Source organism: Lutra lutra, chromosome 9 (assembly GCF_902655055.1).
Source record: "Lutra lutra chromosome 9, mLutLut1.2, whole genome shotgun sequence".
Classification (NCBI taxonomy): domain Eukaryota; kingdom Metazoa; phylum Chordata; class Mammalia; order Carnivora; family Mustelidae; genus Lutra; species Lutra lutra.
In genome coordinates this window covers 11,430,364-11,443,048 of record NC_062286.1, presented here as the reverse complement: position 1 = coordinate 11,443,048, position 12,685 = coordinate 11,430,364, and the positions used below count along the sequence as shown (strand labels likewise).

Genomic DNA, 12,685 nt, shown 5'->3' with positions numbered 1-12,685 from the left:
TTGGGGTACATATGGTCCTTCTTTTCACTATATCTGTATCTTTGTGGTAAATACCCAGTAGTGCAATTGCAGGGTCATAGGGTAGCTCTATTTTTAATTTTTTGAGGCATCTCCACACTGTTTTCCAAAGTGGCTGCACCAACTTGCATTCCCACCAGCAGTGTAAGAGGGTTCAAGAAAGGAAACAATAAATGTTGGAGAGGATGTGGAGAAAGAGTGAGCTTTTTTGTCTTGTTCCTGCTCTCAGAGAAAAAGCTTTCTGCTTTTCACTGCCAAGTTACATATTCTTGACCAACATTCCAGCTGTTTTAATGATTAAAATAAACATGACATTCATATTTGAGGAATATAAAAAAATTCAGACACATTTTAAGTGAAGTGAAAATTACAGCTCAATTTTATTGCTTTTGGAGCTACCTAATTCAGATAGAGAAGATGAGACCAAGATTATTATTCACTTATGCTGAGAAATCTTAATATAATATGAGGAATTACAGTTTGAAGGTTTAAGGTTTATTTTTATTATGATGTGCAGTTGATTGAAAAGCCATTTCCTCTTACTGCCAGAGCACACACTCTGAAATTCTCTCCGTGGCCAGCCAGGGAGCATTTAGACTTCTCAATCTGCAGACTCTGTTCACAGAATTTAGCCCGGATTTTCTAACTGTGGCTTTGGATCTTGTGTATAACAGTTACTGTCAGGATAATAAATTATTCCCTGAGCCAGAAATACTCTGTGCTATAGACACTCAGAAATGTTTCTACAAATAAAAGAGGAGTTTTTATTTCACAAGGAAAACACTGTGTGTCTCAGGTAACATAGGTGACTTGTCTATTGCTGACTGACTGTAGTTCAGCTGCCACTGAGAACCGTCTCTTCTCGCTGTGCATGTGTATGAAACTTAGATGATTTGGGGCTTTAAAGAGGTGTGTGCTTAATGTATACACATCTCATGTCTGGGATCTGCCTGAAAACACTTTAGGGGGGTGCCTGGGTGGCTCAGTGGGTTACGCTTCTGCCTTCAGCTCAGGTCATGATCTCAGAGTCCTGGGATCGAGTCCTCTCTGCTCAGCGGGGAGCCTGATTCCCCACCCCCCGTCTCTCTCTCTGCCTGCCTCTCTGACTACTTGTGATCTCTCTGTGTCAAATAAATAAATAAAATCTTTAAAAAGAAAAAAAAAAAGAAAAGAAAACACTTTAGGGGAAAAAATTCCCAAGATTATTGTAGTGATTTGAGAAGGATTCGTGAAACAAGTATGGAATGTTGATATTTGTTTATAAGCTGGTAGTTGGGCCCATGGGTAATCATCATACCATAATTTCTACTTCTGTGTCTGTGTAAGTGCACATTTCTACAACAAAATGCTTAAAGCAACGCTAAGTTTGCAGTGTGGCTATCATAGTTTCAAATAAACTAAGGGGATTTAAGAACTCACCAGGTTAAAAGCTAGTGGTAATATTTTAGTTAATATATTTACTATTTAATGTCTAAGAAAGAAAAGAAGGAAGGAAGGGGGGCGGGGGAGAATGAGTAAAACAAATGATAATTTAGCAGCTTCGTTCGGTGTTTTCTAGCTCACAATGCTGTTGTTAAATTCTTCACATTATTCAGTATTTGTTGTTGTTGTTAAAGAGATTCATAAACTTCCTCTTTACTTTCAGAGCCCTTTGAGGGGAGTTGGTTAATGAAGCATTTATAACACCTGGGAGTGATCATACAGATCACTCATGACTGATTATGTAGGTGAGGAAAACAGTAAAGTGTACTTGACCATGACTTCTCCCGAGGAGCATGCCTGTGGCTCCTGGAAGGTCTACGGCCCAGGGGAGGGCAGTGATCATGGCGCAGTGGAAGTGACCCTGGTTGGGATTGAAGATGCTTCCAGCTCAGGGTCTGCGGTCTGTACTTGAATGATCTTCAGCAAGTCTTAACCCTTGAGGTCTTCAGTTTCTTTCTCTATAAACTCTCAGTGACGGAGGGAGAGTTCTTCTAGCTAATGAGAATCAATGCTTGTGAGGCCCACCTCACACCAAATCTCGGGGCTCGTGGACCAGAGCTGTGAATGGAAGATGCCCGGCCCTTCACCTTCCGCTCCTGACTTCCGTTCCGTCACGGAGGCGGGGATGGGGTCTATTTAACATGGTGCTGTTAGTGCTTGTGCTTTTATTCCTTCTCTTTCTCAGGCCTTTGTATTTTAGTCTCTCTTCTATTTAATTCAGGCATTCTGGACTAGACGCGTTATACCCAGTTAAAGTGATCTTAGTCCTCAGTGAGGAGATTAGAGGATGCTAATCTTTTCATCTATCTACTCATCCCGCAGTTTCTCACTTTCTGAAGTCATTCTTTTGTTTTTGATGGCTAATATATCTTAGCCATTGTAGACCTGAGGACTTAAACTCTAGTGTCTGTAGAGACCAGATGGATAATGTAGTGAATTGAGCCAGGCATACTTTCTCTTTTTTTTAGTATAGTCACATTTAGTTTTTGCTTCGATAGCTGATACTTGGCCTTAATCTTGGGGCCATAACCAAGAACAGTGGGGGCTTTGGCCAACTAGAAAGCTTATGACCCTTTTAAGTGTACATATGCTACCCAGTCCCACCTGATTCATTGCCATTTGATGGTGGTGGGCCTTATGTTGCCAGATTTTCTAAATGTTAAAGACAAATAGGGTTGTACGCTGTTGTTTGGGTCTGTTTTATTATTTGTGGGTCAACTACCTTAAACCCTGGTTTTTATAAATGCTTGAAGGGCACTAGATGTCCAAACAGTTTTTGATTCTTCTCATTCTGCCTAGGAAATAGGCAGGAGACCTTTCTGCTTGTGTGGTTTCTCTTGTGACTGAGCAACCTAGTATTCTGATTGGGAAAGGAGTAGAGATTGTTGGGACGCGAGTAGGACTGTGCACACTGAGGTTAGCCTTGTGAAATGTGTGTGCTACAAAGTTTTTCTTTTCTGAAGCAACAGTTACATTCCTCAGATTTACCAGGAAATCTGGAAAATAAACACTCTCAGTGTTCCTCAAATTCAGGAACGCATTTCCCCCCTTTCCTTCTGTTCCCATCACCATTGGACCCGCTTTTCTGCCAACTCTCTCTTCCTCCTTTCCCTTTCCTTTTGTCCACACAGCATGAATTTGTGCCTCTCTGCGATAGAATATTCCAGACATTGTGTACATACAAAATCTTGTGAAAATGTGGACGCCCAATTCAGGAAATTCACAATCTGGCCAATATCAACCCATAAAGAGAGTATTTGTATAATGCACACATATTTGGGTTTTCAGCTATATGTAAATTATAACATTGTAAAAGAGATTACAGAAAAACTCCTGAAGGAGTTTCTTTATGCTGGAGCACATTATAGTGTTATGAAGTTGTTCGAACCCTTAATTATGAGAGATCATTTATGACATGGCACCCCCTGGAGAGTGTTATTAAATTCTGGAGGTTACTTCTGTTCAGCTACAAGTTCCTTGATCTGACATTAATGTCCTATAATTACTGTATAGGATGGGATCTTTAAGATGAGCCTTTCTCCAGATGGGACCCTCCTTGCTGCCATTCACTTCTCAGGGAAACTAAGCATCTGGGCCATCCCGTCTCTGAAGCAGCAAGGGGAATGGAATCAAAATGAGCAGGTATGTCTTCTGATTATTATTATTCTAAGAATGATTCTCACTTAAGGGTGAGTACTGACAGTGGTAATTTCATTTGGTTGACATTTTACTGTAGCACATAGCTATTATTTATTCTCATCATGCCAAAGCTTTAGTTATGTAGAATATTACCAATATAGTAGGATAAATTAAGAATAGAGTAGCGGCTGTGCGTAAAGCACTGACTTTAATTTGTAGTGAAATACACTTTATAAATGGAGTCTAATCTGTCCACCAACCTCTCATTTTTTTCCTCTTTCTCTCATAAAAATACAGAATGGAGATACTAATTTTTTAGCAAGAGTCAACTAATATGAAGGCTTCAGAGGGTCAGTATTCTAAAAGGGTTCCAATTCTTCCACATGTTGCAGTGCTCCTGTAACATTGGGCTTACGTAAGGCTTAAGGCTTGGCTCTTCACTCAAAAGGTAGATAGTGAAGACATAGTCTGTTAATTTTTTAGTGTCTTGAAATGACAGATTTTAAGAATGAACACGTTCAGTTATTTCACAACAGATTCAATATCTGTTATAATCTAAAATCCTGATGGGCGAATAAGGACTGCCCATAAATGCTATGTATTGTGTTAGAGTGAAGCTTTAAAGAAAAATCTTTCCCAGTTAAATGCAACTTATGTTCTAGATCTTTTACCCATCTGATGACTGTTTAGCATTTCAGCACTTAAGGGTTATACTTCCCCATACCCCTTTTCTGTAAGAATATCTTGTCACCAGCTTTGGTGGCTGTTTTCATGACTCCAGGATTGGAGCCTATGTATGCCCCAAATGGTCTGAATGGATTGATGTCTTTTTTCAGAGTTCTTTTTAATGTCATTTCATCCGTTAAACTGAGCTATTAAAAGAATTTTCAAAAGCAAAGAGTGTTTTGTTATTCCCAGAATAGCAGAGGGAAAGAGAAACTTGTCTCTACATTTTCTTATACTTTTCATAGACTTCTGTTTGTTTTCACCCTTCTTCAGTTTCTTTGTTTTTATACACAAGTTTGGGGAGATTTTTTTCCCTCTAGTTCCCACTCACCTTGAATTTAATTTGGTCTCCACATGTCTACAGCACTCTCTCACTGGATCTAGATTTGTCCTAAACAGAAGAGGCGCTCCTCAGTCTTCAACCTCAGCAGCTCAATACAAGGAACATTCTCTCTCTCTCTGCAGAATAAATAGCTAGGTTGATTTATATCTTCCTCCTAGAAGTAGAGTGGATCAACTCTAAAACCATTTGTGTAACAAATACAGCCACACACACTGGATTATTGATCCAAAAAGTACCGTGTGTTTGTCATGGTTATTGATGTATGGTGACAAATTTGTCATTTGGGAATACCCTGTTCTATTATATGTGTGAAATTTTACATTTGGGCGATTTTTTTTTTTAAACATTTACTAATTTTCTTGAATTATTTCATTCACTTAATAGAAATACTGGTGAAGTTCAAGGCACACTTAGTATTTCATTTTGTTAGTATTCCAGAATGGCCTATGTGTATAGTGCAAAGTCTGTTTAGGCAAAATTCATTAGTATGCTCTTTCGTTTTCTGAAATTCTGGATATCCTTCTTTACCCGAAAGGACAAAGTGTATTTATTATAGTCCTTATTGGCTTATATTCAAGTTTTTAACTCGTTAGACATCATTTTGACATTAGTTGCCAATCAATATCAGTATAATTAATTACTCTTTAGTTCATTAATGTTATTCATTAGATTTTTATAATGATTCTATCAGAAGAGTTAAAAATTGTTTAAAAATCTTGAATAACTAAATGTAAATATCTCCGTAGTTTGGAAAATGCCACCAGAAAATGTGGCGAGAGGGGCACCTGGACGGCACAGTCAGTTAAGCTTCCAAGTCTTGATTTTGACTCAGGTCATGATCTCAGGGTCATGAGATCGAACCCCAAATCTGGCTCTGCCAGTGTGGAGTCTGCCTGTGACTCTTTCTCCCTCTCCCTCGGCTCCCCTCCCACCATGCTAAAATAAACAATGAAATGAGAGAGAGAGAGTGCGAGAGTGAAAAAGAAAGAGGAAAGAAGGGAGAAAGAGGTTTATGGTGGGAAGAGATGAGTTCGTGCCAGAAGTTGGTCTTCTGTGTCCCAGGGAGACTCTTTTGAATTCTGCCTTGAGAGGTTAGAAGGGCGATGTGTCAGGAATTGCTGTGGAGAGGTCTTTCTGTTGTCCTGCAGTGAGCTTCCATCTTGCCCCTTCTAGCTCTGGTTTAGCACCCCCAAACATTCTGCAGAGACCATCTCTTGATGCAACTTGGTTCTCAAGCTAGTTATATCTGTAATTACAACCTGACCAATGTTTAGGATGATAGATCTGTCTTTTCAGATTGGGTTGCTATAAATTCCCTTGAATGCCTAAGAAAACTAGAGAAAAAAACAGGTTTAAGGGCTCACAAAACTGAAAACCAGGGACCCGGTTGCCATTACCATGGACATTTGCAGGTGGTAGATTCCTTTGCTGAGGGAACAGTGGCTTAGTGAGAATTCCTGAACCTAATCCTACCTTTACTGCTATTTCTACTGGGGCTAAGCACATGACCTCATTCCACATTTCATCCCATCCTGGGCTGGTGGCTGCCAACCCCTCTGTTTTCTTGCTGTAGCTCAGCACATGGAAAGACTGTCGCTGAATAGAATAGATTTTATGCTCCAAGATCCCTGCTCATTTTAGTCTGAAAAGAAATTTTGTCCAAAATTGAAAACACAGAAAAACTTAATTTCATCTAATCTTTTCTTTAAAATTCTAAGATTGTGGTCAAAATGCAGACTGTTTTTTACCTCTCGTCTCTTCTCATCTGGTCATTATGCTCCTTCACACTTGCTCCCTGAACTTTCCTCTCCCTGCTCCCTGCTATTGTCTGATCCTTTCTACTATTCTTTCTGAACCTTTATTCCGTGATAAACTCCTATGAGGCTTCATCATTTTCACAGAAAGAACACTCTGGTTTCTTTTGATACACTCATTTCAGGCTTATGTAGCTCAATAAGATTGCAGTTTATCTAGACAGTATTCTTACAGCTGTTGTAAAATTTGCTGTAATAATAACCACAATTATTACTTATTGAGCACTTACTTTGTCCCAGGGTTACTTAGCAAGTAAGCAGTAGAGTTGAGATTTGGTTTCATCTCTCTCTGACTCTGATGTACGTGCTCTTTCCATGACCCTGTGGGGAAGTAAATACATTTTTAAAAAGGTGGAAAAAACATATTTATTAGGTTTTTTATTAGGCTTTATTTATTTGATCTTTAAAAGAATAGAGATAAATCATTTTTCTCAGTGAATGTAACACAGATTTCTTCAGTCTTCTCCGATGTGTTGAACTCTTGAGCCCTCGTTGGGGTATACCACCAAGAGCTAGAGTAAATAATTGACATAGTTTCTTACTGGTAAACCCTTAAGTTCACAAGAGATACATACAGTACTTAGGATGTACTGGGAGATTATGTGAGGGTGGTAACCCTGTGTTCTACTTTGCTTGAGTCTTTCAACTGTATCCTGGGAGTTCATCCCCTTGGATTGGCTGTTTTGGATTTGGGTATTGCTATATGAAGGGAGTCATTGAAATCTAATGTACTATGGTAAGTGCTATAAAGCTTGTGTGTAGCAGTTCTGTAAAGAGCGAGCTCTTAACTATATTCATATTAATCATCATAAAATAATAGAGTTCAACTAGTTACTCCTTACCAAGTTTCAAAGTAGAAAATGCATTAAGTCCCAGTGCTTGCCCTTAAGGTGTTCACAGTCTTGCAAGGGAAATTATAAACAAATCAATAAAGGAATATGTTAATATTATGAAAAGATAAGCTCAGAGGAAGGACACGCTATCCAGTTGGTAGAGTCGGGGGTGGGGGAGAAGGACCTTTGTGAGTAAGTAGTGTTTGTATAGTAAGGCTTGGCTGTCCACCCTGAGCGACTGTCACCTATTTCAATTGCTTCACTACAGTCCTAGTTAAGTGACAAGCGTTTTCGTATTTTAATGGATGGAACTGGTGCTAAAGGAAGTAAACTTGTATCACTGCACATTAGAATCAAGATTCCGGTTGGACTGGGGTTCTCTGACCTCATAGGTTAAGACTTTCCTTCAGAAGATCTTCTGCAGCCCTTATGTTGAGAGGGGCCGACTTTCATCTGGGCCAGTTAGACACTAGCGATGATATTAATGGAAAACGAGAGAGAGTCCTTGCAGTTTACGTGAATGACACCACTGGAGTTGGGGCGTTCATTTGTGCTGAGACCCCGGAAACGTGAAACTATAAATAAGTCATTTACCAAATATATTGGGGTCATTTTGTGTACTCATCACCGGCTGAGAAACTTCCAACAGTGCTTCTTTCTCAGTCCAGCAATAGTCAAGGGACCTTGGGTCAGCCAGGTAGGACAGGGCTCTGCCTCTCCATGTGGCTTTTCAAGGAAATGAAGAGCTGAGCCGATGAGTTTGATATCGATTACATGGTAATATAGAGTGTGTAGTCAGCTTATCATTTTGGCTAAAACATCACCAGAGAAGAAACTAGAGTTATATTGCCTCTACAACCTTAGCCTCTTCTACCAAATTGTGAATGCAGCTCATTTGGGGCTGGCTTTGTGTAATTTGTCACTTTATTAGTTTTTCATAATATGCCTTGTGTGATTGAGTATTTTCTTTTTAAAATCTAATGATTAAAGATAGTTGTGGAAGTGCCTATTCTGATTTACTTCTCTCCAGTTTTGAGTTGATTAAATACTTCAGCTTTCATTGTCAATATGAAAATCCATCTGGCTAGAAATCTGTGAGTATTAAGTTTTGTTCATGTCTGGAATATAGTAAAATTGCCAAAGTGATTTTCATTTCAAACATTTCCCATATGTTATGTTTATATATTTCCATCTCATTTTTGGCCTTAATTTTTGTCTGAAGTTTTATTATTTTTCTATTTGTATTTCTTAGATGAAACAGAACAGATAAGTTTCATTTCTCCTACAATTTTATTTGCTCTTTTTCACACTAGTTGGTATTGAGCAACTTTGTTAAATGGATCAATCAATGAAGAATAAGTGGGAAGATGACAGTTAATGTGATTAATCTTGATTTAAGCCACAGCTGTTTTCACAGCTTCATTCAACTGTAAGCTTCTGGAGGATAGACGCAGAATATACATTTCTTCCATGGGGTCTAACATAGAGCTTGGCATATTAAGTACTAATAAGTGTTTGTGGAATGAAAAAAACCCACAAAAACATTTGACAGGTTGCTTTTATGCTCCTTGGAGGCAGGGCCTTCGTTATGTTTAGCTTCCAGCCATTAAAAAGAATCAGCAAATAAAATTCCTAAATCTGAAGAAAATGTTGCTGTAGCCATGAGAGCCTTTCTGTATAAAATCTTTTAGTGTATTCCTAGGACATTCTCCTCTAGGCTGCTGCTGTACCGGAAGTGGGGGCACCTCGGGCTGTTTTCAGACACGAGGTGCCACGTCCTACTAAGCAGAGTGACATGAAGGTTACTTCTCCACATATGTCAACATGGTCCCAGGGGTGAGTACCCCTGGCGTGCTTTCAGGAAAGTCCTGGGTTCTTGGTGACTCTGCTTTCAAAGCACCAGCCTACAGAGTGTTTATCAGATGTCCTAAAGCACAGCCAGATCATGGGTCCCCTTACTGACAGAGTTTTTAGGGACAAAGGTTGCTAAGTCTGGTGCAGTTTAAATAGTATGGGGGAAGCAGTGGGAACATCAGCTTTTTTGGGGGGTGGTGAGGTACCTCTTAATCCTCTTTACCTATTTTTGCCCATCTCCCCCCACTCCCACAGCTACCGATTTGGTCTCTATTTATGAGGCAGTTTATATTTTCTTCCTTTGTTTTGTGTTTTAGGTCCCATATATATGAATGAAACCGTATAGTATTTGTCTTTCTTTGTCTGACTGACTCCACGTAGCATAATATCCTCAAGGTCCATGCATGCAGCCACACAAATGGCAACATCTCACTCTTTCGAATGGCTGAGTAATACTCCGTTGTATGTATATACCTCCTCTTTTTTATCTCCTTTATCAATGGACACTGGGTGGCTTCCCTATCTTGGCTCTTATAAATATTGTTTCAGTGAACCTAAGGTTTATATATCCCTTCAAGTTTTTCTTTTTTTTCTTTGCTTTCTTAAATTTTCTTTCATTCAGGCTTTCATAGCCTGAAGCAGAGTGAAGTTTGGAATTTTGTTTGAGCTTTGTTCTTAAATATACTGTGCAGATAATTTCATCAGACTCACACATACTGTGAGGTTAAACATTTAGTTCACATATCTAGAGTGAATTCTAGGTGTACTGCAAAGGTGATAGCATGTAGATAGTTAGGTGTATATCCAGAAGAATTTAAAACAGGTGCTCAAACAAATGCATTGACATACGTATTTGAGCAGCACTGTTCACAATAGCCACAAGTGGAAAAAACCCAAATGCCCATTAATGGAAGGCTGGAGAAATCAATTGTGGTTAACACCTATGACAGAATATTAATAGTATTCAGCCATAAAAATGAATGAAGTACTGATACATGTTATACTGTGGATGTACCTTGAGAATGTTACGATACTTTAAGCTAGACACAAGAGGTTACATGGTCTGTGAATTCATTTATATGAAACATCCAGAATAGGTAAATCGATCTGAGGCAGAAAGCAGATTGGGAGTGGCTGAGGGGAGATGGAGTGGGAAATAACTATCTGCTGGGTTCGTGGTTTTATTGTGGGTAGATGGAAGTGCTTGGAAACTGAAAGGAAGTGACAACATGGTGAATATACCAATAGCCAAATGCTCAACCAACCGAGCCACCCAGGTGCCTTCTGACCTACTTTCTTTTTCCTGAATAAATTTAGTTGTTTTTAACCTTTTTTGTACTTTTGTTCATGTTATATTCTCTGACTGGAATGTCTTCCTCCACCCGTGTTCCATGTCCAGATTTTATCCAGTCTTAGAGCACCAAGTGTAGCACTTTCTTTGTACCTCTTTAACCCCCTCCCTCTTTCTCAAGCCTGTATTCAAAATGGTCTCTTCATCCTTTGATACCGTTGGTACTTTTATCTGTACCTCTTTTTGGGTAGTTATCAAATTTGAACTTGGGTTGTAGTAAATTTTATCTGTTTCTTAGCTCTCTGCCTACTTGAGTTGTGGGGCCTACGATATCTGGTTTCTTTTCCCTCTCTCACAGTGTAAGGGCACCGTCTGCTTTGACTAAGGAGCAAAAGAAACCACACTTCTTAGAGGGTGTAGGAATACTAGTTCTACATCAACTCATTTTCCTATACCTTAGGCATTCTAATTGGAGTGTAGGGATTTAAGAGATTAATCCATTCCCTAATTCAGCATTTAGCTATTCTGACAGGTGAGCACCATGATGGGTCTGGGAATATGAGGACGACTGACAAAGCTGTGCATGCAGAAGAACAAATCTCACCTTCTGGTTAGAAATTGAAAGCACAAGACACACCCATTATTGAAGCCATCTGCATGGAGCCATATTGGTTTCAGGGGGACCGAAAATGGCTGAAGTGCACTATGAACGATCAAATAAGTTCAGTTAGTTGGTTATTTTCACTAATATATACCTTCTGGTATTCTAAGTCTTGGAAAGCTAATCTTTTTTATGATAAAATAAACCAGGACAATCTATTTCTTGGCTTTTATGGTAACTTTTTGGGTAAAGTTTAAAGAATTATGTCTTCTGTTCTCGGGCTGCTCTGAGTGATTTATAGTGGAGATCAGGAAGTTCTCTTAGGCCATGGAAGGAAGTATTAATTTTCATACTCTAAAGGGTTAGCCACTGAGAAATTGTTAATAAGACATATATGCTTGCTCTGTTACATTAGATGAAAAAGCATATTTTGATGAAATATAGCATTTTTTTTTAGGCTTACAATTTTAGATAAATAGACAAATGATTTTTTGCTGGCCTTTTCCCATACTGTTAAAATTCTGAAAATGAAATAATGAGTCAAGAGGATGTCCGGCAGTGTCTTAGTCTCAATTGTTTTATGATATTTGAGATTCTAGAAGGTGGGTGCGATATTATGTTCCATGAAATTAGAATATAAATAGATCAGGTTTGAGGATTGCGTGGCTATATTTTTTTACTTAGTAAATTTTTAGTCCTGGGAAGTCAGAACAGCAGGTAACGGGGAGTTGCAGAGCCTGTCTCAGAGCTGGGGAGCCCGAGACCTGGAGAGGTTGCTCAGCTTACAAGTTGTGGGAGTAGGACTCGCATCCAGGCCGACATTATTTACAACAGCAGAGTTGTTCTCCTCCCAAAATGTAAGTGTGTGTGTGTGTGTGTGTGTGTGAGAGAGAGAGAGAGAGAGAGAGAGAGAGAGGGGTGCAAACTGTTCATGTATCTTGCTCTCATTTGTATTAATTGCATACTTGCTATCTTCCTGTTCTTGTGCATGCTATTTTCTTTATTAAATTGAGTCACAGTAGTTGCATATGCTCATTTGAAGTGTAAGAACAAGATTATCGAGAGGAATAGATTTCAGCTAGGTATAATTAAGAGATCGAAGGAAAGCATTTCCATATTTTGTTACTTCAGAAAATCCACAGTTCTCGCTATTCTCTTGATTTTCTTACATTGTTGACTCAAGAAGTCTTATGCATATTTTTCATATTTAGCCAGGTTATGATGACCTTAATCCTGATTGGAGACTCTCTGTTGAGAAGAGGAAAAAAATCAAAGGTGAGTTGTATGAAGTATGATAATTTAAACCTTAAGAGACTACAATTGTATAGTAAAAGTACTCTTTGGACGATATATGTAGGGGACAAAAAAAATCTTTTTCTTTTTACTCTCCAAGGTTCTCTGGCTGAGGCCCTGTAAGATTAGATTGACACAAGACAGGTTAACAGGAGAAAAACAAACAGATGTTTCTAGTGTGTACCTTGAGCTTACACGTGGGAATACCCAGAAATGAGTTAACTCCAAGGGTTCTTTGGAAATTGGTCTTATTTATAGAGAATCTTGGCAAAGGAACAATAAAATTATTAA

General features: G+C 38.9%; 1 protein-coding gene across 2 annotated transcripts in view; it reads left to right on the top strand.

Annotated features, from left to right (window-relative positions):
• NBAS (NBAS subunit of NRZ tethering complex) overlaps window positions 1-12,685 on the top strand; it is a 329,816-nt gene that overhangs the window by 67,585 nt on the left and 249,546 nt on the right. For both annotated transcript variants that reach the window (XM_047744603.1, XM_047744602.1), the window contains exons 12-13: window positions 3,514-3,642; window positions 12,313-12,376. In XM_047744603.1, coding sequence (XP_047600559.1) covers window positions 3,514-3,642; window positions 12,313-12,376 — 193 coding nt within the window. The remainder of the gene's footprint in view (window positions 1-3,513; window positions 3,643-12,312; window positions 12,377-12,685) is intronic.